This window comes from Daphnia magna, linkage group LG2 (assembly GCF_020631705.1).
Source record: "Daphnia magna isolate NIES linkage group LG2, ASM2063170v1.1, whole genome shotgun sequence".
Taxonomy (NCBI): Eukaryota; Metazoa; Arthropoda; class Branchiopoda; order Diplostraca; family Daphniidae; genus Daphnia; species Daphnia magna.
Window position 1 is genome coordinate 13,939,938 of NC_059183.1, and position 25,883 is coordinate 13,965,820.

Consider the following 25,883-nt stretch of genomic DNA (forward strand, 5'->3'; position numbering starts at 1 on the left):
AATGATGGCGGCTGCTGGGCTGCCGTGCAGAGAAAGAATATAGCCAGAGGGCGTGCACATTCCACAAGAATTGGAAGAGAGAGAGAGAGAAAAAAAAAGAACCTTCAGGGCACAGGTTTAGATTATACGCACACACACACGTCCCACCACACCACCTTCGGAATGTAGCGCGGTAAGCGAGCCAGGCCTTCTATTTTCCGTAGGTAGGTGCTGCCCATGGTGGACTGGTGGTAGTGCCCCTATAGCCTTCGCAGTGTCTCTTCGACCGTTAGAGCCGAGCGTCGTGCCGTGTGTACGCGCGAGCACGACTCGTTTGTAGTGTGTGTATATGTGTGTTTGTGCTGCTGCTACTACACATGATTTTATCAGAGTCAAGAAAGGGGAAACAAAAAGACGTTGGCTGCATGTGTGTGTTAGTCTGCCAATTCGTGTGAGACGTGAAAAGTTTACCCAACGATACAACGGATTACATTGACTTTGTCTACTATCGAAATTGCGATATCAAGGATTAAGAAGAAGGAAAAAAATATCGGCACGATGACATTCCAAGATACTATGAAATAGAATCGGGGCCAACTGCTGTCTTTTGAAAGAAAAAAAAACCGTTACCAGGATATATATTTATATATCTACACTGCAAAACAGACACAATCGTGTATCTCGTTCTTCCTCAAACACACGAGTTTTAGGGAGACATTTTGTTTTTTCAGGCGGGAAATTAAAACGCTTGTGTTTGTCGAAGCGCGTGTGTGAATTTCTAAAAGAAAAAGTGTCAAGTGGTTATCTCTCTCTCTGTGTGTGTAGTGTTTCTAAGAAGTTACATCAATTGGAATTCCTTTCATTCGATTTTGCCATTGGATGGGACGTCCAACGTGAACATGCGGATAGCACGGGGCGAGCCATGTAACGCTACCCACCACGACAGGTAAAATAAATAAAAAAACTTAAATTATAGATGATGCCATGACGTGCAAATTTGTGTCTGTGTGTGAATCCAACATTCTAGAGCGCAACGAGTACAAACACATTCTACGTGTGTGTGTGTGTGTGTCGGCATTTTTTGTTTTTCGCTAAAAAGAAACCATTTTGGAAATAACCCCCGGAGGGCTGGTAGGATGGGAGTAACCTGATGGAATGTGTTGAAAACCCCCCTCCAATGCTTTTCTTTTCTTTTTTTTTTTACCCTTCGGTTGCCACCTGCTGATTAGCCCTGCACCAGATGGCTCTGCCGGTTTTCTCGTATAGTTAGCAAAAAAAAAAACCCAAAATTTGCTTTTCAACACGTTTGTTTGTTTGTCGTGAATGTTTAAAAAAGTAGGGAGAGGTTGTCCGGCTTTAACAAAAAAGGACTGATGAAGTAGGCTATATAGTAAAGAGAAAGAGAGAAAGAAGATCTGAAGAAGAGGCTCTTTTGGTGGCAGAATTGGCCGGAAGGCATGTGTGTGTGTGTTGAGTTCCCCAAAAAGTCATTAAATTATGCATGCACAAGAATGCCAGCGGGGGGAAGACTGCGCGCGTCCTTAACTTCTCTTTTTTTGGTCTCTTTGGTCAGAAGGACCTTTTTTTCTTTTCTTCCTCTTACGCAGCTCCTCTTTGGAAAGATGCAACAATTACGAGATCCACAATAAAACAACAACATTCCTACCATATACAATTTCAATCATACATGTATTGTCAAACCGGACTTCCGGTTGAATCATCGTCACGTTTTTAATGGTGGGAATAGCCAAGAGTTTCCGTTAAATTTTTTTACCCCCACCCCCTTTTTTTGGAGGGGTGGGGGACTGGACCATTGAACCGGAAGATACGAGGACAATAATAGGGCTGACATTCTTGACGAATGGATCTAATTAGAAGGAAACTTGTAGGAAACATTTTTACCGACAAAGGCATCTTCTCCCCGTAAAACAATTAGCTACGTATTTTAAGTATTAAAAAGAAGAAAACGAAAGGATAGGAAAAAAAGATCGAACCCTTAGTAGAAAATGTGATACGCCTTTGTCTTTGTGCACGTGTAAAATATTTATTAAAAAAGAAAAAACAAGAATGTTGGGTATCTTTTCTTGGACGGAAGTCGCGGTTTCGTAACCGAATGCACATTGACGGCCAGGTCCTTAAGGTAAACAATAGCTCGAGAGAAACCGTTGCTACCCTGCCATTTATTTTCCTTGATATGAAAGGCCACACCAAAAAAAAGAAAGAAAAGAATGCTCCATCATAAGCTTTGGCGCCTGTGTTCTGTACCGTTACGACTGGAATGCGGCCGCCATCGTGTAATTGTGTCAAACCTTTCACACACACACACACACACAGAGAACCAACACAACAAATGTTGTGGGGAGAGAGAGAGAGAGCTGCGTTCGTGACTACCTGATTATTCGCTCGCTAATACCCGGGCCGCCTTTAATACGGGGGTCTCGCCTGGTCCAATTTAAAAGATTTTGATGAGAAAAATTCTTGCAGTGTGTGTGTGTGTGTGTGCATGGAGAAACTCTATCGTAGCAAAGATAACCATCTTTGCATGCATAAAGTCTAGACGTTAATTTTTTAAATGGTGAAATTGGAGCCACACTGGATCGCATGGAATGTTGGTGACGTGTTGTTGGTATTTCATATCAGTTTGTTTGATTCTCCATGTTTTTCTTGTTGTTTTTTTTTTTTAAATAACAGGGAGGTAGATAAGGGCGGGCGAGGCCCTTGAAATCTTTGTCGTCCCACCCGCAATGCGCCACCCACCGGTGCTCTTACGTCCCGCCGCCGCCCAAACAGCCGATCCAGCGCCGATTGCCACATCATCTGTCTCTGCTAGCCAAACAACAGTTCCATCAACAACAGCTAATGGCAATAGCAGTGGCTTACAGCATTTGTACAGCAATACCGGCGCTAATCACCATCCATCGCTGCCATGTTCATCGACTCTTCATTCCTCATACACTTCATCGGCCGGCGGCGGCGGTGGCGTTTCGGCGAATAGCAACAATAGCATTTCAGATAATGTTCACGTGGTGGGTCATCAGTCTGTCAATCCGACGACACCAACTCCGGTCACTGGAGGACCGGCATCCGCTTTTTCCGGATCAGCTCATTCACTCATTGGACCTCTTTTGCCGTCGGCTCGGCGCTATGTCGCCGTTCGGCTCCTCACAGGCGAGACGCTCCAATTCGATGTCGAGGTAAACAAACAAACAAAAAATGTCAAGGACACGGAAGGTTTGATGTGCGGGTGTCGTGTAAGAAAGGCCATCGACCTCCTCACGATATTGACAGATGCGGATCGCTCCGTGTTTTCTTTGGTTGAATGAACCCCCCTCTCGAAAGTGACGTGATGGACATCATCATGCCCTTTTACGGTCACGTTTGTGGAATGTTCATTCATCTCTACCATCAATTCGATTCGCTTCTTTTTCAAACAAATTCCATCATCTAATACCAAATTTTTCATTCATTTTCTCATTGCTCGGTGTGACAGGTGAAAAGCAAAGGAAAGGAGTTGTACGCCGCTGTCGCTCGGCACATGTCTTCACTGGGCATGAAAAGCACCGACATCTTTGGCTTAGCCATTCAAATCGGTAAGTTTTTTTTTTTTTTTCTTTCTTCATTTCTTTTCAATTTTTTTTTTCTTCCACCGTCCAACGAGGAAAGAGAAAAAAAAAAATACAATCGCTTGCCCTTGGCAACACTATATCTAACGAAGGTTATATACCACGACCATGTGTCGTTTAGTGGGTGGTGGTGGGTGGGAAGATTGCTGTAAAATAATAGAACCACTTAAGAAAATTTTAAGATTTCGAAGAAGGAAAAAGCGGACAGATAGTGAATGCCAAAATAAATAAAAAAAATTCCGATCCTTTTGCGGTCGGACGTAATGGACGTGACGCCATTTTTTTTTTCTCTCCTCTTGTTTTCGTCATTTTTGTTTAACAATTTCTTCCTCCATTTACTAAAACATGCTTTCGAAATAGCAGAAATGGTCGATGGAATAAGAATTGGATTAGGAAAAAGATGGCGGATGTTTTGAATGTTAGTCACATTCGTGTTTTTGAATGGATTTGTTGTTGTTGTTGTGCCAGCCAGCCCTTCCGGCTGGTGGTCATGACGGATCGCTGGGTGTGCTATTTATGCTTGCAAATGATCCACCATCGATTGGGGTGCTCCGGGGTCGTTCACGAGTTTCTTTCTTCATATTCTTTTTTCTTTTATATCATCCTCTGGCCATCTTTTCTTCCCCTCCTCCTTCCATGTTCCAGGTGGTGCTGCAGGGAGAATTAAAAAAAAAAGAAGAAGAAGAAGATGAAGGGAAGAGAAGGAGGGGGGTTCTTCATCATTCTCTCTTCTGTCTCCTTTAAATCGAGCGTAACACGGCAGCTCCTTCTCGTTTTCTTATCTTTTGACCACCAACATGAGGAATGATGGATGTTAATAATGTCAACCCTCCATCTTTTCCTTTTTCCAGCGCATTCCTTTGGAACAGAAGGTCGCCGAGAAAAGAAAAGACCTGGGTCAAATACCATCTGTGTGTGTTTTTCTTCTTCCTTTTCCTTGTCACATGCAATTATCAATAAAGTTCTCTTCTTTTTTTCTGCTTGCCAGACGGTGAATACCTGTTTGTGGATCCGGAGAACAAGCTGGGAAAGTACGCGCCCAAGGGCTGGAAATCGTCACACGCTAGCGTAAGTTTTATTTTGTATTTTGTTTTTTTTAAAAACATATTGCTACACACTTTGCTGTTGCTGCTTAAGAAACACGCTGTGTTGGAATGAGTGGATGACGGAGTGAATAGAAGGTGATCCGTATACGGACGCTGTCCCTCATTTGGGGACAGATGCCCGCCATCATTTTTCTTTCCCGTTTGATGTTGTTTGTCTGGAGAGAAAAATTAAAAAACAAAAAAAAAGGGGGGAGAAGATAATGATGGAACAAAGACGGACCAATGGCGTTGGTGTAAAACGAGTAGCGAGCGAACTTTAAGAGAGAAAGCAACCGGCCCTCTTTTGTCTCATCATTCGTTATCGTCTTTTCCCCTCTTTTCCATGAAGAAGCCCAGGGTGGTAGTTCTACACACACAGAGAGACTTTGATGCACCCATGGATACAGAAAGAAAAAAAAATAGTCGGCGCAGGAGCCTCCAACCTCCCCCCTTGGGCAAACATATCAAAACCGCAGACATTTTCGATCGCCAAATGGAATGCAGATGCTGTTCACGAAGGGAAAAGTTAGAAGAAGAAAAAAGAAGCCAAGGAAAACATCGTGATACGCCTCAAGCGATTCACGAAAAGAAGGAGAAAAAGAAAAAAGACAAACTTTTCCTCTGCATCCAAATTTGGGCTGCGTGTAGCATAACCGCGTAGGGATGGGGCAGGCAACACACACGTAACAAAACTCGTGCCAAAAGCGCCAAACCCTCATTCCCAAAGCTGGATGGGCGGGTTTCTTATTTTCCTTCCCTCTTTTGTTGCCCGTCTTCGTGACTATTAGGGAATGTGTGTGTGACTTTTTCGACGATTCCCCCCTCATTTCATTTCGTTCGCTAAGACGAGCTTTTGTTGTTGTTGTTGTTGTTGTTATTGGGTGAAGAAATAGAGAAAAAAAGAAACCCGTAAACCACTGGAACTGGCAAATGAACGTAACGGAATGCCGTCAGGTTGCATTCATCAGGTATGCGTGAAGGGGGTTGATGATGAAATCATCTTACACCGGATGCATTCCTCTTTGCCTACGCAATGCACGACAAAACAAAGAGAAACGTGCTTTTGTTTTCCGAACAAACGGACATTCCAAACAATTTACAAACTTTGTTTTCACGAGACGAAGAGAAATTTTTTCTTAATGAAGTTGAGCCTCTTTTGATTTTTATTTGAGAGCTTTCGGCTAGGAAAGTTTGTTTCGTGTGAAAGAGAGGGGGGCATAAATATTTGGCTTCGAGTGCTTCAATTTGGGTCGCCCGTTTGTTACACTCTCGATTTAAACATTTCCCCCCCTCGATGCGAACATACTTTTAATTGATTTACAAATTAAATTTGTGTTTATCAGGGTTTGAATAATGCTGGTCATCCGCTTTTGGTGCTCTATTTCCGCGTCAAATTCTACGTTGATAGCCACCTCCTGATCAGGTTTGAATGAATTTTGTTTTGTTTTTTTAAACCCATTTTTAGTTCTTTTAAAAAAATGAAAGATTAATTATTTGCAGGGATCGTGTGACGCGTCAGCATTATTACTACCAACTTCGAGAGAATGTGCTCCGACACGGCCAACCAGCCACCGAAGAGAGTTTCTTCCGGCTAGCAGCTCTGGCTCTTCAAGCCGAGTTGGGCGACTACGACCCTGAACGCCATCGGGCCGCCTATTTTGACACGCAACTCTATTTTCCCCAATGGGTAAAATAACAAATATTTAATGTTTTTTTTTTCTTCTCTGTTTTCGTGTTAGAAAATCAAAAATTCTAGTCGCTTACATCAAAAAATAGAAAGAAACACGACTGTGGACGTCTAGGCCGTGTCTTGCATTATTCAGTATCTAATACAACTGTATATGCCTGGTGTAGTGGAGGTAGTTAACTACCGGTTTCTGAATAGTTAATTTCGACTGTCTAGGGCCATCGAGTCTCTTATATAAGCCTCGGCTTATAAGAATCCCCTGGTAGCGGAATTTTCGGTTTCCAGTTTGCATATTATTACAAGAAAAACTTCTTCTTTGGCTTTTATTTCTTTTTCCTCATTCGGCTGATTGATGTTTGTTCCAGACGAGAGAACAGAGGGGCGTTGCTCCTGTCCAAAAAAAAAAACTGACGAATAACGTACATGCATTTCATTGAGATTTATCCCGTCCAGCCAGTTTTTGTTCCTTCTAAATGATTAGAAAAATATCTCATCAAAAATATTTTTTTTTTGGTTTTCCTTCAGATTTTGGAGAGAGTGGGAGTGGACTATGTGGTGCAAAACATGCCAGCCATGCATCGGGATCATCGTTGTTTGTCGACCGGCTCAGCTCAACTTCTCTACATTAAGGAGGCGTCTAGCGGTCACACCCATTACGGACTTCATCTTTACCGGCTGCGCAGTTCCAAGAAATCGGACGATCAACAACAACTTCAGTTGCAACAGCAACAACATCATGCCCATACTAGTAGTGGTAGTAGTAGTAGTCATCATAATTCCCACCGATTGCGCAGTGCGGAACGCACCGGATGTGATAGCCGCTTGTCCGGTGCCAGCGTCACGCTCGATCGACCCAACAAAACTCACAAGTTGGACCCGAAAATTGAATCGGTTCTTGGTCTTTCTTCTTCCACCGATGATTCTTCCAATGGACGAACACCATTGGAACGCTCCACGTCTCAACCGCCGTGTTCGACCAACGAGAACCAAACTGTCCAGCAGCTCCACGAACAACAGCAACCGCATACCGGAACTGTTTGGCTGGGCATTTGTGGCAGAGGCATCGACATTTACGAGGTTATTATTATTATTATTATTTTTTTTTAATTCCAATTTATTCGCAATTAAAATTTTTATTTTTCTTTAAGGAGGAAGACAGCTTCACCAAGACGGTCCGGGCCACCTTCCAATGGCCTAATATTGGCAAACTCTGTTTCGAGGTAAATCATTTGAGTTAAAAAAAAAAAAATGACAAAAAAAAAAGAATATCCAACATTTTGTGTATGCGTCTGGGGTTGATGGAACTTGAACCGTTTTTCTACCGTGATGTTATGCGCTTGAGGGGCCAAACCACCTACTCCCCCCTGCAGATCAATCAGAGAAAGAAAGAAAAAGATGGAAAAAAAAAAAGAGAGTCGGGAATGGGGCTGGAAGGATAATGGGCAGGAGGAGGAGGGTTAGATGTTGTTGTTATTGTTATTGCATTCCTCACAAGGGTCTGGCGGGCTTCCCTCACGTAGCACACACAAGAGTCCCCCTCTTTGCGTGGTGGCCTTGGGAAGGCAAATAATAATAATAAGGAGAAGAAGAAGTAGCAGCAGCAGCAATAACAGCAGGAGGGCTACCTCTCTCTCTCTCTCTCTTTTTTTTTATACAACAAAAGCATCCAGCCAGCGGGGATATGTCTGTGTAAAAAAAATAAAAATAAAGAGGATGAAGGGAGAAATCGTCTCTTTTCATCCCCCTCGGCTCCCTTTTTCTTCTCTCGTTTTCTTTCTTCGTATTCCACATTTTCTACCTGGAACTTGAAGAAGAAAAAAAAGGGTGAAGTCGTTAACGGGCTGCCTCGCGTGCTGCATACTAATGATATACAGGAGGAGGAGAAGCAATGGGTGGATCCAGTCTATCCAAGAGAAAAAGAATTTTTTCTTCTCGTTCCCTCTTTGAGAAAATGTGAAAATAACCCTTCGGCTTTTTTCTTGTCGGATTTAACTTGGCTGGACCAAAAAAAACATAGTGCGACGGACACATATTATTATCATCAGGATTTAGGGGGAAATATTTCGATCCGGAATAATTCTCCCCCTCAACAAGGGAGAGATTCATTTGAAGTGGTAGAAAGGGGATAAATATGGGTGCAGGTGTGCATCCCTTCTGCGCAGCTTACCAAATATTTATTCCCTTTTTATTTGAATTTTTTTTTTTTTTCTTTGTCGCAGAGGAAAAAGTTTGAAATCCGCGCTGTTGGATGTCCGGAAAGCCGCAAGTTCACGTACTACACGAGCAGCGACGACAAATCGAAACATTTGCTGTACCTGTGCAGAGTGACGCATCAATTCAGTATGGCCATGCAGCCCAAGTTGGCCGAACTGCGTAAACTCGAAGAAGAAGGTATAATCATTCATCTCGATCAATAAAAAAAACAAAACAAAAAACGATGATGTAACAATATGACCATTTTTGGAATTTTGAATTAGCCAATCGACATTACCAAGAATCCATGGGAGAAGGTACGGCCGTCGAGGTAGGCGGATGGTGCGATGCAGGGAGCAGACTGGAACGACCCGACAGGCTTAGCTTACGGGGATACGGTTCCTTGTCAAAGGGACGTGGTGGAGGTAGTCAGACTCACGGAGACCAACGTATTTCCGTCATCAGCAGCACGTCGTCCAACACGACGTCGGGTATCGTTTCAGACAAAGTGCAGAGCGTCGATGAAAGCGAAGACGAACTGGACTTGGATGAACGTACCCGGCCGTCCCCCGCAGCCGCTCCATCGCTCGAATCGCTGGCCCTGGCACACCTCCGTGATTCTTGCGATTCACTACCTGCCGAACTGGAACGTCGAAATGAGTCCGAATCAGCAATGCAACTGAGACCAGCAGCTCAGAATCTCACGGCCGGCCAGCAAAATGTCACCAACAACAGCGGCAACAGCACGACGTTACCTCGACGTTTAGCTGGACTAGGCGCCCGTTTAGCCAGAGTCGGACGTTCGAGCAACAAGACGACAACATCGACAGCTGCCACATGCAGCGCCACCACTACGCTGCGAACGTCCAACGAAATGTCTCGAACCGGAAGCCTCCACAGCTCATCGTCACAGCACAGCGCATCCACCATCCATTCGAGATCGCGTTCCAAACCTCGTGTTTCCTCGTCAACGACAAACGGCTGGCCTGGATGCGATCTGAATCCATCTTCCGACAGGGTGGCCAACAACAGCCCGGCCTCTTGGCTGAGGTTGAACAGCGTCGACGTGACTGACGGAATCGCTTCCATGCGGTTGCAACCAGCAGCCGAAGAGAATCAAAGACGTTCCGATATGGTTGGATGCCAATCCAGCAATAATAGTGGAGCGACAGGTGCAACCGATCAGCCCCAGAATTCCGGCATGGAAGAAGAGAATCAGTACTGGTATTCTTGCGACGATGACGTCAGTGAAACTGGTTCCACCAATGGCGAGAAATGTCCAGCTGGAGTTTTGTGCACCGATTGCAGGATGGGCATCGTCTGCTGTAGTGGCTCTCAATCTCAACAGCATCTGCATCACCGAGGGCACGAAGATCTCCCCGATCATCATCACCACCACAACCACCATCACGTCAATCATCATCACCTCCACCACGCCAAAGATCCATCAGAGAGTAGCAGTTTGTGCGTCAGTGTGGATCACACGACGCAAGACTCGACCCTCTCCGACTGTCAGAGTTATTTCCACAGTCACGTCAGCAGCGTCGATTCGTCATTGGGAGGTTCGGCTCCACCGCACCCACTCATTCCGGCGCCGGAAATGGCCAATACTCCGTTAGCCGCTACCGTGTCCGCCCTAAGCAATGGCGGTTCCCTACGATCGTTACGCAGCGCTAAAGTTAGCGTGGCTTCCACGTCCGATGATTGCGGTCCAGCCGTCGATTATTCCGTTCAAAGTGGTCCAGCGGCTGATAGTTCGTCGTCTGCTTCGACGCCATCCGCAGCAGCCGCCGCCATGTGCGCCAGCCCCAAGTTGGACTTCACCGTCACCAGCGCCGTGCCCAACACTGGAACGTATCCGCGTCGCAGCACCGTCAGCAACACGCTGGATTCAGACAGTGATTACGTCACACTGCCGCCGCTTTGCCCGCGGATGCAGGATAATAATGTAGTCATGGGTGCAAGTAGTTACGTCTTCATGGAGCCCATGCAGCCCAAAAATGGTGGCCAGGTAACAGTGGCCTGCGTCAATCAGCTGTCCCTCCGACATGGCATCAACTGTAAAATGGTGGACGATGCGGCCTCGACAACCTACTCGGCCAGCTCTTGTTCCAGCTCTCAATTGATGGGTATGACCAGACCCGTGTCGGCTGCTGCGTCCGCAGCCGCAGCAGCGGCCGCCGCTGCTGCATCAGAAGCTGCTGCCCGTTTCATCACTACCCGGCCTACGATTAGCATCCTTCAAGCGCACGCTGCATCCGCAGCTCCGGCCACGCAACCCAGTTTTGCTGCACCGGCGCAACACCTGATCCCTCCACCTCCTTACGACATTCGACAACATCCTTTGTACAATCAACAGCAACAACAACAACAGCAGCAGCAACAGCAACAGCAGCAAAGCTATCATCCAGCTCAAATCCAGGCCCAGTATCAGTCAATGGATGCTTCATCCTCATCGGCGGGATTGACCTGTTGTCAATACGTTCCACCTCCGGCTGGTTACTCCTCGTGTCAGCAGACGGACGCGTTCGAACCCCCTCCACCTCCGCCGCCCTACCCCATCCATCTGCAGGGTCAAGTACAAGCTCCGCTGACAACGGCCAATTTGGGACTTCATTTGAGCCAGCAGTCCGTCTCTTCGTTGGTCTCGAAAAATAGCATCAACAGCATGGCCAGCAGTGCCCGATCGCTGGAAGCTGTTTCCGATTCGCACCGGATCGCCCCGCCCAATAGTCACGCTGTCTACGCCGAAGATAGTCTCAACGACAGCAAGACGAACGCGGGCAGTAGCTTGTACGGTGTCATAACAACAGACCCGGATGTTGCGGCGGCTGTGGCCGGCAATAATGGCGGACAGGTGGCCCCGGTGATCGGTAAAAACAACTACCTGGATCTCCACGCCACCAATACGCTGTCCAGGCGACCTCAACATCCTATTCCATCGAGCGCTCAGCAGCAACAATCTGTGACGACTCAATCCGTCCAGCAAGTCAATGGAACTGTGGCCGTAGGAGCTTCGGTACCGTACGAGCAATACCATCTAGGAATTCCGCCTCCTCCGCAATATCCAGGCAATAGCGGTGGTGGCAATGGAGGCAACGGTAGCAAGGCTAGTTTCGCTACGGTTTACACCAACCAAGTGACGCAGAGCCAGATCGAACAATTCAAAGCGCAATTGTATTCGGATGTGGACTACGTCATTTATCCGCACAAGGATCCATCGCTCAGCCAACAGGAGTACCTGGACGTGAAAGAAGCAGCTTCTTTCATTTCCTCAGCGGCCAGCAGCACGTACAGCGATCAGGGTCAGATGATGTTGATGGGCGATGGAGCCTATCTGCCTCCACCGCCTCCTTATCGAGCTCCATCGAACAAATCGGGCACATCGTCCGTCTACCGATCGTCCCCGATGCCCAATCTTCCGCCGGTTTCCAGCACGGGTGGCATAGTTTTGAGTGGAACAACACCGGCCAGCCAGCCGCCTCTCCAGCACTTGGGATATGGGTACAGTTCTCATCACCAAGGAGCTGGAGCTAGGCCGGCTTCCGTCCATTACGCTTCCAATCAAAGTTTGTCCAGCGGCAATTATTCCAGCTCGTATTCGACATCGAATTACTCGTCCAATTATTCCGCCCAAGTGCCCATGGCTTATGTTCCTTATCCGAGCAAGTACTTGTCGTGCCAATCGTTGGCCAGCAGCCACTCATCCAACCCTAGTGCTGCCTACTCGGCCAGCGGCTGCTATTCGGCTTCGTCATCGCACAGCATGACGGGCAGCTACGAGCCGATAGGGGCGGCTATCCAGCACGCCGGAGCAGCTCTCAGAGGCAAACCAATGGCTCCCCTGCCGGTCCTTTCTCGGGTCCATTCAGAGGAGAGCATTTTGACTTACGATCTCCCTGAAATCACGACGCTCAGCTCGGCCATTGCCCGTCATCAGGAGGCTAGGGGTTTACTACCTCCTCCTCCACCCTACCGCAAGCAGAGTCTCGATACACCGTCAACTCCGGGATCAACGTGTTCTTCGAGCGCGCCGTCTATAGCTCCTGAAGGATCCAGTTGCGCTTCGGATGGGGGAAGATTGCCTGGACAAAAGACGCCGCTGGACATCAAGACGTTGAGAGAAAAGAGTCGCAATTTGGATTTGCCTTTGATATCGGCCTTGTGTAACGATACGACGCTCTTGAATCAGGCTAAACGGAAACCGAGTTTGGGTCAACAACAAATCCAGCAGCAACAACAACAACTGCAGCAGCAACTGCAGCAGCAACAGACTCAGCAACTGCAGCAACATCAGCAGTATCAACAACAGTCCATTTCCAACATTCAGAGTATGCCCCTGCCTCCGACACCAATCGAAGCTGCCCAGGGTAAAACGACGGGCCAACCACCTCCCAAACCGGGCGGACAGGTCAACGGACAGCCGCATGCCTACGTGATGCCTCGTCATCCGGCATCGTTGTCCATGAGCCAGGCGGAATCTTCAACTTGTCGCAGGCCGGCACTTACCACTCCCAGACGGAATCCGGTCACATCGGTCCAGCAAGCGTCTCAGTCTCGGCCGACTTCGTGGCATATTGACGGTAACAATTGGAATGTCGGGCAAGGTGATCCGACCGTCAACGCAGAGAAGAGCAACGCCCCTCCACCTCCACTGCCTCCACCTAATTCCAACAGCGCCATCGAGGCTAAATTGCAACAACTGCAAAAGGCGGCCGTGGCCATTGCTACTGGACCAGGTTCCATCATCGCCGAGGACGGCAAGATCGCGAAAGCTTTGAATCTGCCAGCATTCGCCAAATCAGTCAAGAACTCTTACGTGGTTTCGCCCAGTCGTAAACATCCCGTTTCCGGATTGTATGCCGTTACCGAGTTAGGTAAACCGCCGTCTGGTTCCCGCAAAATAACCCCGACAGCCTTTTCCCACCCGCATAACAACGCAGGCACCAAAGTGACGCAACACACGCCGAATCCATCATCGTTGTCCAATGGCAAAACATCGTTCAGTGTTGTCCCTTAAATATTAAAAAAAAAAAAAAAATAATAATAATAATAATAATGTTCAAACTGTGCCATGAGGTTCGGCAACGGTCGTTTGCCTCAGTGTAAAAACTTAGAGATAAAAAGAAAAGAACCCATTTTTTAAATTCCGCTCAAAATCCTTTTTGTTGTTTATGCAGTCAGTGGTTTCCGTGACTCACCGAGGAAAATTGTAAAATCCGGTCCCCGACTTTCCCCCCCCCCGCTATTCATTTTAGATGCCATTGAGTTTTTTTTTTATTATTAAAAAAAAAGAAAAGTAAAAAAAAAAAAAAAAATATATATATATATTTAGAAGACAAAGATGAATTGGAAAAAGATCTAAAAGTGGTGACAAAAGTATACAGCCATGTTCTCAGGGTTCTCCTCCATTCAAAGTGTTTTTTGTTCGTGAGAAACGTCCGCTAAAAAAAAAAAGAACAAATGAAATCAGAAAAATCGCAATTTTTTTTTTCCATCCAATATTTTGTTAAATGAATAAGTAAAAATGAATAGCAAAGAGAACAAGTGTTAAATTCCTCGAGCTGCTGCTGACCATTTGTAAATAGCTGGTGTAATTGTTTATATTATAAAGCCGACTTTTCGATTGAAATGTCCCCATGTTCCATCCACCTTTCTTTGCTCAAGATGAGTGAATTTGTTTTTCTTGGAAATTTGCACTTTTGTCGGATGAAAATAATTTTGCAAACGTGACCAATAGTGCGAGAGAGCCTCGGCGTTCATTGGGACCAGGTCCAGTGCTCTTATTTCTACAAGTGAAAAGAAACAATCATTTTCTGTCAATGTTGTTTACATAATTATATATATATTTTCATTCGTCGTGTGCCGTTCAGTATAAATTTGACAAATTTTGTATTATGGGATATCGATGTGGATATAGGCAAAAATCTCCTATTCTGTAGCATAATCACCCCCCCCACCCTCCGTGTTTGGACAAGTTGGATAAACGTTTCTTTTATTTGTGTGTCTTATTCTTGTCTTATATATAAAATGGCGTTCATCTTGTACCCCAGCCCCCCTATTTTCTTTTTTTTTTTTTCATTATTAATTTTCATTTTGTGACCATTTGATTTCTAATGTTTCTTCGATGACATATTTGTATATTTATCCTGTGAACTGTTTAGAAGATTTGTCTTCTAAACTTCTTGATTTCTGTGCTGTAAAATAAAACTTAATCAAATATGATTAATGCTATTTATTATTAGCCAATGCTAGGGCCAAACTTTTGCATGCTTTCGTAATGAGAAATGGACCCCACGCTTGAATTCCCGGATTCTCAGGCGTGAGTCATTATTGCACAATGCATCTTAGTATCATTGTTCTACGCTAGGTGGCGTCACGCATACATTCACGTTTTTTAATATGTATATATACGTTTTTTAATATATATACTTTATGCTGTGCATTAGCTCTCAGGTGGTAGTGCTGCTAGTAACAGCGTTCTCGTGCGTGAGGGAAACAGTGTTGTTCAGTTCAATGGTCTGAAACGTCTCAAAAGAAACATCATCTTGTATATTATTGCGTGAAAACCATCGATTTTCCCTGACAACAACGCCATTACAGGTTGGACACATATATTTTATTTCCGGTCATGCGATTCGTCGCTCTTGTTGACGTAGTGTTAAAAAACAAAAAAAAAGTCGGCGCGCCCGAGTCCTTATTTGGATGTGCAGCTGTGGAATCCACTATATATTGGACGGGCAACGTTTGGGCGTTGCTCAGAAAATTCTTTCTCGCTCGCTTGTTTTTCCTTCGCCTCCCTTAACGATTTGCTCGACGGGCAAAAGCCTCGAAAGCTATTCACGCCCTTAGATGTCAGCCCTTATTCCCTTTACCATGATTCATTGTCTATTCCTAGAGGGTAGGATGTTTATCTTCTACAGTTCTCGAAAAAAAAAAAGAAATGCGTTGAGCACGAGCAAGAAGTGAAGTTTCTTCAGGTGAATATTTTCAGACCTTAAGTACTTGAAGGTTCATGCACTGCCGGATGTTAGACCTTTATCAGGAAACCAGATGTATTTCATTTGTGTTAACTCCCCCCTCCCCTCTTTTTTGGGACTTCCAAATTTGTTGCAAAAGAGGTGGCTGCCGCTTTTATTTTGACTTGAAGTCCCGTAGTCCTTTGCTGTGTGTTCTGCTGGTTTTGGGTTACACGCTGGTCGCACACACCCTCATCTGTTATTTTTCTATCGCCTTTTATGTTGATTCTTTTGTCTTTTAGTTTTGCAAGTGTTTCAGCAAAAAAGTAGAACATTGAATTCATCCGGCTAACAAATAAAGCTGGTGTGTTTTCTTTCAGGTAATCTTGCTCATTCGCTCTAGAAATCATGCCGAGCAGCGCTTGTGTGTGTTTTCAAGCTATTTTTAGGTTTGACTTTTCAAGAACTTCCTGTCTGTAGGTTTTTATTTTTACCGGAGCGTTTCCTTAAGTGCGTTTTCGAGTCTTCTAAAAGAAAATGGCGCCTTTGGATTGAAAATATCTATTTTGATAGACTTAGTTAACCCTTTCTTTTCATTCAATTCATGCAGGAATGAGGTTCTCACTTGGCAGCTGGTGCATATTTCCCCTTGTGGCTGGGCTGGTGCTTGCCATCAATTATGCGGCGGCACAACAGCGAGGATCTAGTGCCGACTCCAACCCCTGTGTTTCAAAACTCAACTGTAGTGAATGTATTCGTACACCAACCTGTGCCTGGTGTGCTCAACATGTAACCAACATAGAATCTCAAATATTGAGGAGGAGCTTATCAGATTTTTCTGCTTGCAGGATTTTGGTGCTGCTGAAGGTGGTCGACTACCCAGATGTAATCAACAAAACAAATATATAGATGGCCCACTTGCTGGGCAGTGCAGATTGGAAGATATTGTCAACCCTGATTCAGAATTCAGGGCAATTTTAGATTTGGCTTTGTCCAAAGCTAAATCTGGAATTGATTTGGAGGGCACAGAAGGAAGAGATGCTGTCCAAATCAAACCTCAACGAGTATCACTAAAATTGAGAATCAGTAAGTCACATTGGCAGTTCCATAAGTGACCTTTATTCATAAATTTTTTACTACCATTGCATAAACAGATGAGGCATATGATATGCATATGCAATATGCCCAAGCAGAGGACTACCCTGTAGATTTATACTACCTGATGGATCTGTCGAAATCTATGGAAGATGACAAAGACAAGCTGTCGGAATTGGGCAACCTTCTTGCCGAAAGAATGCAGAGCATTACGTCAAATTTCAGACTGGGATTCGGATCATTCGTTGACAAAGTTGTTATGCCTTACGTCAGCACCGTTCCTGCCAAGTAAGTAGCCGCCGTGCCATTCTCTTTTTATTATTGGTAAATTGAAAATGTTGCAGACAAGTTAGTTCAGCTAAGAGTGAACTTAGATTTTATGAAACAACTATTCAAAGTTCCTCTCGGGTGGCCATATTCATACTATTAGGTTATTAGAGCCCTGTGATGGCTGCAAAGCGCCGTATGGTTTCAAGAACCATATGCCTCTGAGTTTGAACTCCACAATGTTTTCAGTAAGTTGGTCAGATTTATAGATTTCCAGATCTTGTTGCACTTGACAGATCTGTGATGCAACTATCTATGGTGCACTCTGGGTTCCCTCGTAGTTATGCGAGGGATAAGAGGGTGTTATGCAAGTCTACTTTTTCTTTTCGTTAGTTCTTAGTTGTTGATGGTTATACCTCTTTCTCCTACCTAATCTCAGTTGTTTTTCCCAATTTCTCTTTCTCTACATTACCCTGTATCCCCACCACCCTCCAAATCTATAGTTTATTGGCGCCGTGCGACGGATGTGCCGCACCGTACGGGTTCTACAATTCCATGCCACTCAGCAAAGATACTTTTCGGTTTGAGGCAAGAATCCGAACAGAAATTTCCCCTATAGAAAGCTTATCCTTTCAAGAGAGGAAGAAAAAAGCGAACAGTTTATACTAAATTTTGCCATTAGTTTTTTGAGCGTGCCTTTTTTTAAAATTTTTTTTGAACTGACACTTAGATTTAGAAATTCTATAGCCTTTTTTTTTTTAATTATTATTATGCTTGCAAGCTTAGTGGCCTAGCTTTTTTGTTCCAGTGTGCTATTTTGCAGTCTTTTGGAATTTCGCGAATCGACAGGGCGCGTTGACAGTACGGACAGTGGTCATTTTTTCGATTTGATCCGAATGTTCAAACGTCTTTACGCATAAAAAAAAATCAAACTTTTCCTGGTTAGCCTACAAGCTTACAAAATATATTTAACGCGCGCGACGTTACAACATTAGACAACAGCCTACGTACGACCCAACTCCAATGACCGAAAAACGAACACTAACTCCCGCTATTTTCTCCCACCCTTTTTTTTTTTTTTTTTCCTTTTCCTGTTTCTCTTTCGCATGCCTAAGCTCTTTTCTAACCCTATCCTTTCATATATTTTGGAATAGCTGGTTTGCCATTTAATTTCTACGCTTTATTAACACTTCTACGTGTCTGCTGGTTTCTCTTTCGGTTTGTAGCATTGAATAATATTCGTCGCTGATTCCGGTCCATCTTGTAATCGTTTCCCCATTTATCACGCTACAGAGCCAAGTGAGGAAGGCTGCCGTATCTGGTAATTTGGATGCTCCAGAAGGTGGCTTTGATGCCATTATGCAAGCAATTGTTTGCAAGGAACGCATTGGATGGAGAGACCGCGCTCGTCGTCTTTTGGTCTTCTCCACTGACGCAAGTTTCCATTATGCAGGCGATGGCAAAGTATTTTACAACGTGTTTCAATGATTGTTTGGATTACATTTTAATGTATTCATTTTTATCAGCTTGGTGGAATCGTGAAACCAAACGACGGACTGTGTCATTTGAACAATGATGGCGGTTATACTCACTCGACGACGCAAGATTACCCCTCAGTCTCGCAAATCAATCAAAAAGTTAAAGAAAGCTCAGTCAACTTAATTTTCGCTGTCACAAAGGAACAGTATCACATCTACGAACAGCTGAACAAGCATGTCGAGGGAGCCAGTTGTGGTGTCCTTTCTAACGATTCATCTAATGTCGTCGAACTCGTACAAGAGCAGTACAACGTAAGTATTAACCTGTCTCTTTATTATGCCTGTAGCATTTCAACTTTTTGCAACTGGCCAATATTTTCTGGTAGACAGTTAAGCTCTACGAAAATGTCTTATCTTGATAGACTTAAACTAACAAAAGATGTTCAAAAGCCCTTTTTTACAGTGAATATTTGTTTTGTTTTTTTCTAGAAAATCACTTCTTCCGTCGAGATGAAAGATAACGCAACTGGTGCTGTCAAAGTAACTTACTTTTCTAACTGTTTGGGCAACGGGCCGATGGTTCAAACCAACAAATGCGACGGGCTTAAAGTCGGCACTGTCGTTAATTTCACGGCTAGGATTGAGGTATGAAATCTGAAAACTTGGCTGATAATTTGAATTTATTTTAAATATTTTTGGTTATAAAAGTTATCTGGGTGTCCCATTGATCCGAAAGAATGGCGTCAACTTTTCCAAATCTATCCCGTTGGTATTAACGAATCGTTGGTAGTTGATCTTCAAATGCTATGCGATTGTGATTGCGAGAGACCCGGAAACTTGGTGAGTTATTTGTCCCTATCCTTTTTAGTTCTGTTTTAACGACGAACTGTGTTTTTGCAGGGATACATTAGCAATGCCGATCAGTGTAACGGTGGAGGAGATCTGAAGTGTGGTATCTGTCACTGCGATGATTCTCATTCGGGTCGCTTCTGTGAATGTGACTCGAACACGGCTGTTCTCGGAGATCACGAAGCTTCCTGTCGCTCTGATAACACGTCTGATATCTTGTGTAACGATAGAGGAACATGTGTCTGTGGCGTATGCGAATGCCAGCCGCGCCCGAACCCAACAGAGGTATGATAACTAAAAGAAAAAATCTATTTCACGATAAATTGAATTCTATTCTCTTGCATCACAGATTATCACGGGCCAGTTTTGTGAGTGTGATAACTTTTCGTGTGATTACTACAACGGATTACCGTGTGCGGGGTCGGATCATGGAACGTGCGAGTGTGGCAAATGCGTTTGCAAACCCGGCTGGAAGGGTTCCGATTGTTCTTGCAGAGACAGCATTGACACTTGTATTCCTCCTCGTAGGTTTCTTAAACTTGTTTACAACAATTTTGATTTATTCCATGAAGATATTCTTATTCGATGCAGGAGGAGGTGAAATTTGTTCTGGCAAAGGCGATTGCGTCTGCGGCGAGTGCCAATGTTTTGAAGAAGATGGTGGACGTTATTCGGGGAAATACTGCGAGGAGTGCCCTGTAAGTCTTTGATCTACAGCAATTCAAAAGCCATAACTAATATCTCTTTATATTAATGGTATACTAGACTTGCCCGAGTAAATGTCCCGAATATACTCCGTGTATTCAATGTCAAGTCTTTGAATCTGGTAAATTAACCAAAGAAGAGTGTGCTAACTGCTCCTTCACACCCGTTGAAGTGGATGTTGTCAAAGGTAACAAAGGATCTTTCAATGATTTTCATGTGTATGGCTCTTAACTTTATCGATAAAATTTCAGAGGAGTTCCCATCAGATAGACAATGTTGGTTTTACGACGATGACGATTGTCGTGTAACTTTTGTATATGGGTATGACGACGAAGGAGAATTTGTCGTTCGAGTTCAAAAAACCAAAGAATGCCCACCTGTTTTAAATATTCTTGGGATTATTCTTGGTGTCATCGGAGCCGTTGTAGCAATCGGCTTTGCCTTACTGCTACTCTGGAAGCTGTTCACAGTTATTCACGACCGACGAGAATTTGCTCGTTTTGAAAAGGAACGGCAGATGGCCAAATGGGATACGGTAAAAAGCTATTATTATTTAATGGTTTATTGTTTTTTTACTTTTATTTATTTATTTTTCAATAACCGATCTATATTTTAGGGAGAAAATCCTATTTACAAACAAGCAACATCTACGTTCAAAAATCCGACATATGGTGGCAAACAATAGAACGTGTTTCTCTATTTTCCTCAGAATTTTAACTATATCGAGTGTTCCGTTCGTCTAAACATAACCACATTTCAAGTGGTTCTTTTTTTAACTACCATGAACAGAAGTTGTAACTACTTGATTCAATCATTTCCAAAAGCTTTGCATAACACGTGTATTGGTTGGGTTTGTAGTTTAATATCTCATGCGTGTCAAGTGCCAAAACTACAAATCGTAAAGCATTTTTACTTTTTAAATCACTTAAAAGTCTCATCATGGATAGAACAAGAGTTTTCAACTCTTTCACGTTTCTGTACAATTTCAACTATTATCTGCCGCTAATCTCATGATTTATTCTAGATAAATATGCCTTTAGAACGTGCAAATTGTTCGTATCACGTTTTACTGTAGCGAGCCGTCCTTTTATTTCTGGCACGAAGCCTTACTCTTCTTTTACAGCAATTTAACGCAATCCCATCGAACCCAAATAGAAAGATTCGCACAAGCCTTGTAATTGGATCATGAAATACATAAATTGCCATCTCATATTCTTCATTTGACACTAACGATTACAGCCAAACTCTCCATTGTACCGTGTTGCTTATTCTCCTAAGTACTTAGGTGTTCTTTTTTCCCGGAAGGCTTGTAAACCTTCCAGACGATCTTTAGTTGGGATGACTTGGGCATAGCAGGTTTCCTCAAATGCCAAACCAGTTGCAAGATCCACTTCAGACCCATAATTGATTGCCAATTTAGCCATACGTACAGCAACGGGTCCATTAGCGGAGATTTCTTCTGCCAATTCCAAGGCACGGTGGTAGGCTGCATCTCCGTCTTTGTTCTGGTCTACAACATGATTTACCAAACCAATTTCATGTGCAGCTTTTCCATCGATGACACGACCGGTGAATATGAGCTCCTTAGCCAAAGGGACACCGATCAAACGAGGTAATCTCTGACTTCCACCAGCTCCAGGTAATATGGCAAGTTTAGCTTCAACTAATCCCATTTTTGCAGATGAGGCTGCAATTCGCAGATCACAAGCTAGAGCAATCTCCAGTCCACCACCCATTGCAGCTCCATCCAATGCAGCAATTACTGGAGCAGGTAAAGTAGACAATCCAGAAACCATTGCTCTCAGCTTACTTACAAAAGGACCAACATCTGACTGTGCCATTTTTGCTCGTTCTTTAAGATCAGCTCCTGCGCAGAAAATTCCTGGCACATTGCTGCGAACTATAACAGCTCTCACAGACTTATCATGTTTTAAAGATTCTAATGCTTCTGTAAATAAATGTAAAAAGCGGGCACTGATTGCATTTTTAGCCTTTGGGCGATTTAGTGAAATAACTGCGACTCCGGATGTTTCTCCCTCATATCGGTCTAGTTGTACTTCGTCTTTCAATAGGTGACGACTTCCTTGGTCACTCGGAGGAACATGGCACAAACGACTTTGGTTATTAAGTGTGAGGTGAAAAATGTAACCCTTTGCCTTGGAGACGTAAAGCCTTTGAAGCATCGCTGGAGGTAAGTAACTTGCTTGAGTTTAATTGTACGTTAGGTTTCGTAAGAAATCCGGAACTTTTTCACTTCTGCTAGGGTAAACAAGGCTGTTCCAAAGTCCGTTTTTACTTTTTAGCCATATGTTAAGAATGTGTAATGTCCCGATAGGGATTCTTGCGAAACTGCATTCCTCACTAGTCGATCGACCCTACGTTTTTTTCTGAGACCAATAGATGGCGTCATTTTCGCAAAGGGACCTGCATTAGTCTTTTATACGTTTTCTTACTTTCCAAGTTAGGACGCGGAATTGGTATCGTGTTGTAGAGCAGATAACGTTGCAGTTAACGTCGAGTTCCGCGTAATTTTGGCTGAATGGTAAGAGATTGCCGAGCAATCTAGACGGCCTACCCGAGTTTCGGCTATGATTTTTTTTTTCATGATAGATAGGCTTCTAAAAGTGAAGAACAGCTCTGACGTCTTTAGTAAGCGGAAAAGGTACTGCAAAGAGAAGCGTCACATGACGATTTTTAAGATGGACCCTTTCGTTTGCTTTGCCCAATGGATCTGTGCTTGGAACTGGCAGGTGGCGTTTGGCAGTGGCACCCAATCTTTGTTCTTAAAAGCCAGACGTGTTCTTCACGTTTAAGGGGGATTGATTGATGATACTCGTTGGTTAAACCACGAAGAATACCAATAGATGGATAAGTGGAGGGTGAGCAGATGAACCATTGAAAGAGTCCTGCGCAGTCTAGCTGCATCCAGCCAGCAGATACTAGTAGAACCCGAAACATTGTTTTGACAAGTTCTGTCATATTTCGGTTGTAAGTTTTCACTAATTACTAATTAAGTAAGGGATTTAATCATGTTAAATGTAGGATTTCTGGATTCAAGTCTATTTAGGTGTCAGAACTGGAATTGTACTTTTAGAATTTTTAAAGCACCGCACAGCTTTTATTAACAATATTTTAGTTTTTCAACTATCAAAATCTTGTTAATCATTTAAAGGAGAACAGAGCTCATTTTGTATATTTCCGAAATTTCGACTTCCAGTTTTACTTCCGGTTTTTTTATGTCCAATAACTCCTTGTTTGTTGGTTTTTCAGAAAAAAAAATTTGATTTTCATGATCCTCATCAAATTTGGGGTCGAATCCATGTGTCAGCTCAAAATATCCGAAAATCATCAAAAATCGCAAATTTTCGTGAAAATTTGCGATTTTGGTCAAATCCGTCTTTTGGCTAAAAACACGCCATTCCGACCCCAAATTTGATAAGAATCACGAAAATCCTACTCGTTTTGTTATGGGAGCCCTATTTCTGGAGATATTGGCTACTTCCGGCTACTTCCGGGAAATTTTCGTGTCAATTTACAAAAAGTAAAAAATGAGCTGTATCGTTCTAACAATTTCAAATACTTTTCTCGCATGCGTTAGGGTGTGGTACTACCACACTGTGGTAGCTATTATTCCGTGTTTTTCTTGCTTTCAACACTACAGACTGATCCTACGAGCTACGACAACTTTTACCTACAAATGTTTAGCGTTTCATGCTGCAACTAGTAGTTGATATCCTAGAATGTTATGCCTAAAATTGGAATTCAGCTATCAGAGATTAAGGAAATTCAAGCACTTAAAAGCAAGTATTGTACTTATTTCAACATTCAAAATAAAATAAAATTTTGTGTTTTAGGCTGAAACTCTAGATGGCGTTGATGTGCGTATATGATGAAGATTACGAGTGACAAGTTAAATGGGTGTTTTTTACGTTACTCTGTTTTGTGTTTCAAATGATTTTTCATAACAAAATTTCAGGTTTGTTGTTATCTATTCAGTATTACTATCGTTGAGTATGTATTGAAAAGGAATCCCATGAAATAGATTAATTTTTGTATGTGAAGGTGTTTCACCTTGCCAGCTGCTGAACCAGCAGCCTACATTCCTGCCATCAATGTACCACAGGGGATTCTGATACTTTAAGGTCACTATTCCTTAAATGAAGATCACCATCCAGTTCAAGTACTGTTAAGGGACCTCAAGTCTTTTGTTTAAGCTTAGAGATGTGTTCTCACATCAGTCAACCACAGAGTCTTCATCTACTTTGTGTTGCTAACCGTCAGCCCTCAGCATCACAAGTATCCAGATTTCCAAGCTCCGCCAAAAATCATCCATACACTTCAGCGCTTAATTTTGGTATTTCAGAAGATTACTTATCTTCCACTATACACATCTGAACAATTCTCTCTACACAGGCTTCTCTTTCTCTCTTCTTAGTCTGTTGAATGCTAACATGGATTAAGGTTCATCTTCGTTGCTTTACAATGGTATTTTAATTTGGTGAATTATCTGGATTTCTCATTTTTACATATAAATCTTTGTTGTATAACAGAAGATAAAGTTAATCCTGCTGTTCTTCTCACCATTACTTAGCCAGCTAACATGGATAGGCTTTAACACCTTCTCAATTTTTTGGTATTTTAAGTTTCCACATTATGAAGCATTGTTGTGTTGTAACATAAAATTCTGTGATAGGACTGCAAATGTTTATCCTCCTTCCGTACAACACTGCGGTTTCGACAATTTCGGTAGTTTCGCCGCCAGTGGACCACACGCGTAAGTTGTCATTTTCATCGTTTATCAGACAAATGCCATTTTTTGCCTTAAATCGCTTATTTCTTTCTTTCCTATTTTAATCTATTTAGAAGTACATTTTCTTCGTCTTCCTGTCATTGTCTACGCTTTCACCTCATCGCTGTCTTCGTTGACGTCTTCACCTTCATCTCCGTCTCGTCGTCTCGTCGTCGTCGTCTTCGTCGCCTTCATCTCCGTCTCGTCGTCGTCGTCTTGGCCGTCTTCGCCTTCATCTCCGTCTCGTCGTCGTCGTCTTGGCCGTCCGTCTTCGCCTTCATCTCCGTCTCGTCGTCGTCTTGGCCGTTTTTGCTGTCTTTGTCTACCCCATCACCTCGTCGCCGGTTTCGCCTTCGCCCTTCACGTAGGGAGTTCAGCGTGGATCGTCGCTTTGGTATCGTTTTATTTTGCTTTGTAATTTTAAGTTAACCCGTTGGCTGCCACCCCGTTTGCGTCCCATTTTTTTTGTAGCTTGTAGGGACCGGCCGCAATGGCCTTCGCCGCAAGGCGCCTTAGGCAATGCACCATTAGGGACTTCTCTTTGTCGATGCGGTGGCGGATTCCTGAGGGTGTGCATTCCCTGTAACGGATTCCGTCACCGTGTCAGCCCGGACTTGTCTTCGGACAAGTCTCACCTTGTTCGCGATCCTTATGACGCGATGCGTAGCTACTGTAGTTTAAGCAACCTACGGGTTGCATGGCCTGGCAGCCAACGGGTTAATTTAGTTAAGTGTATGTTTGTTTGTGTATATATTTGTATGTATGTAAAAATAGTGGAATTCTGTTATGTAAAATAGTGGTGGAATTGTTGGGAGGAGGTGGGACAATAAAAACAATTTCAATTTGAATTTATTTATTGTGTTTAATTCATTTTACCATGGTTGACTCTATTCAAATGAAAGATAAACTGAATTATTTATTTCCCCAAACTGTTTCACTTTTAGTCCAGCTATCTCAAGAGTACTTATTTCAATAGACTTTATTCTGTGAAACACCAGTGAATACATTTTTTTTCTTTATAGTATTTAACTGTCGAATGCAATCACTTGGCAAAAAAAAGGGGAAAAATGACTTACACAAAATAGCTTCACATGGTTTGCAAAGGATTTAACCATTACCTTCTTTAACTCCTTTGTTTCCGTTGAATGAGGCAATAATTCAACAAACACAAGAA

The 25,883-nt window shown here is 43.5% G+C and overlaps 4 protein-coding genes across 10 annotated transcripts; 3 read left to right on the forward strand and 1 right to left on the reverse strand.

Annotated features, from left to right (window-relative positions):
- The first annotated feature begins 232 nt into the window (after window positions 1-232).
- On the forward strand, window positions 233-13,885 carry LOC116916617 (protein expanded). Its single transcript, XM_045170043.1, has 10 exons — window positions 233-925; window positions 2,671-3,173; window positions 3,470-3,569; window positions 4,591-4,670; window positions 6,031-6,110; window positions 6,188-6,374; window positions 6,900-7,451; window positions 7,523-7,594; window positions 8,594-8,765; window positions 8,852-13,885. The coding sequence occupies exons 2-10, from the start codon at window positions 2,724-2,726 to the stop codon at window positions 13,585-13,587; spliced, it is 6,429 nt and encodes a 2,142-aa protein (XP_045025978.1). The 5' UTR covers window positions 233-925; window positions 2,671-2,723; the 3' UTR covers window positions 13,588-13,885.
- A 1,121-nt stretch (window positions 13,886-15,006) lies between these two features.
- Window positions 15,007-21,130, forward strand: LOC116916643 (integrin beta-PS). 3 transcript variants are annotated; one of them, XM_045170044.1, is made up of 15 exons: window positions 15,007-15,170; window positions 16,137-16,315; window positions 16,375-16,612; window positions 16,681-16,909; window positions 17,052-17,136; window positions 18,182-18,352; window positions 18,415-18,678; window positions 18,856-19,011; window positions 19,075-19,206; window positions 19,267-19,500; window positions 19,565-19,739; window positions 19,807-19,913; window positions 19,981-20,107; window positions 20,172-20,455; window positions 20,537-21,130. In XM_045170044.1, exons 2-15 carry the CDS (start codon window positions 16,139-16,141, stop codon window positions 20,603-20,605), a joined length of 2,448 nt encoding a protein of 815 aa, XP_045025979.1. In that variant the 5' UTR covers window positions 15,007-15,170; window positions 16,137-16,138; the 3' UTR covers window positions 20,606-21,130. The 3 variants fall into 3 exon arrangements, with proteins under 3 accessions (XP_045025979.1, XP_045025980.1, XP_045025981.1); XM_045170045.1 differs by lacking the exon at window positions 17,052-17,136 and adding an exon at window positions 17,392-17,476; XM_045170046.1 differs by lacking the exon at window positions 15,007-15,170 and adding an exon at window positions 15,747-15,906.
- LOC116916746 (methylglutaconyl-CoA hydratase, mitochondrial) lies at window positions 21,081-22,247 on the reverse strand. The gene has a single exon (XM_032922086.2). The coding sequence runs from the start codon at window positions 22,101-22,103 to the stop codon at window positions 21,186-21,188; it is 918 nt and encodes a 305-aa protein (XP_032777977.2). The 5' UTR covers window positions 22,104-22,247; the 3' UTR covers window positions 21,081-21,185.
- A 165-nt stretch (window positions 22,248-22,412) lies between these two features.
- Window positions 22,413-25,557, forward strand: LOC116916820. Of its 5 annotated transcripts, none has more exons than XM_045170049.1 (6): window positions 23,903-24,062; window positions 24,135-24,274; window positions 24,334-24,405; window positions 24,471-24,553; window positions 24,614-24,694; window positions 24,784-25,557. In XM_045170049.1, the coding sequence occupies exons 3-6, from the start codon at window positions 24,364-24,366 to the stop codon at window positions 25,136-25,138; spliced, it is 561 nt and encodes a 186-aa protein (XP_045025984.1). In that variant the 5' UTR covers window positions 23,903-24,062; window positions 24,135-24,274; window positions 24,334-24,363; the 3' UTR covers window positions 25,139-25,557. The 5 variants fall into 5 exon arrangements, with proteins under 5 accessions (XP_045025986.1, XP_045025984.1, XP_045025985.1 ...); XM_045170050.1 differs by having other exon boundaries at window positions 24,140-24,274; XM_045170051.1 differs by lacking the exons at window positions 24,334-24,405; window positions 24,471-24,553 and adding an exon at window positions 22,413-23,896 and having other exon boundaries at window positions 23,983-24,274.
- Window positions 25,558-25,883: the final 326 nt, after the last annotated feature.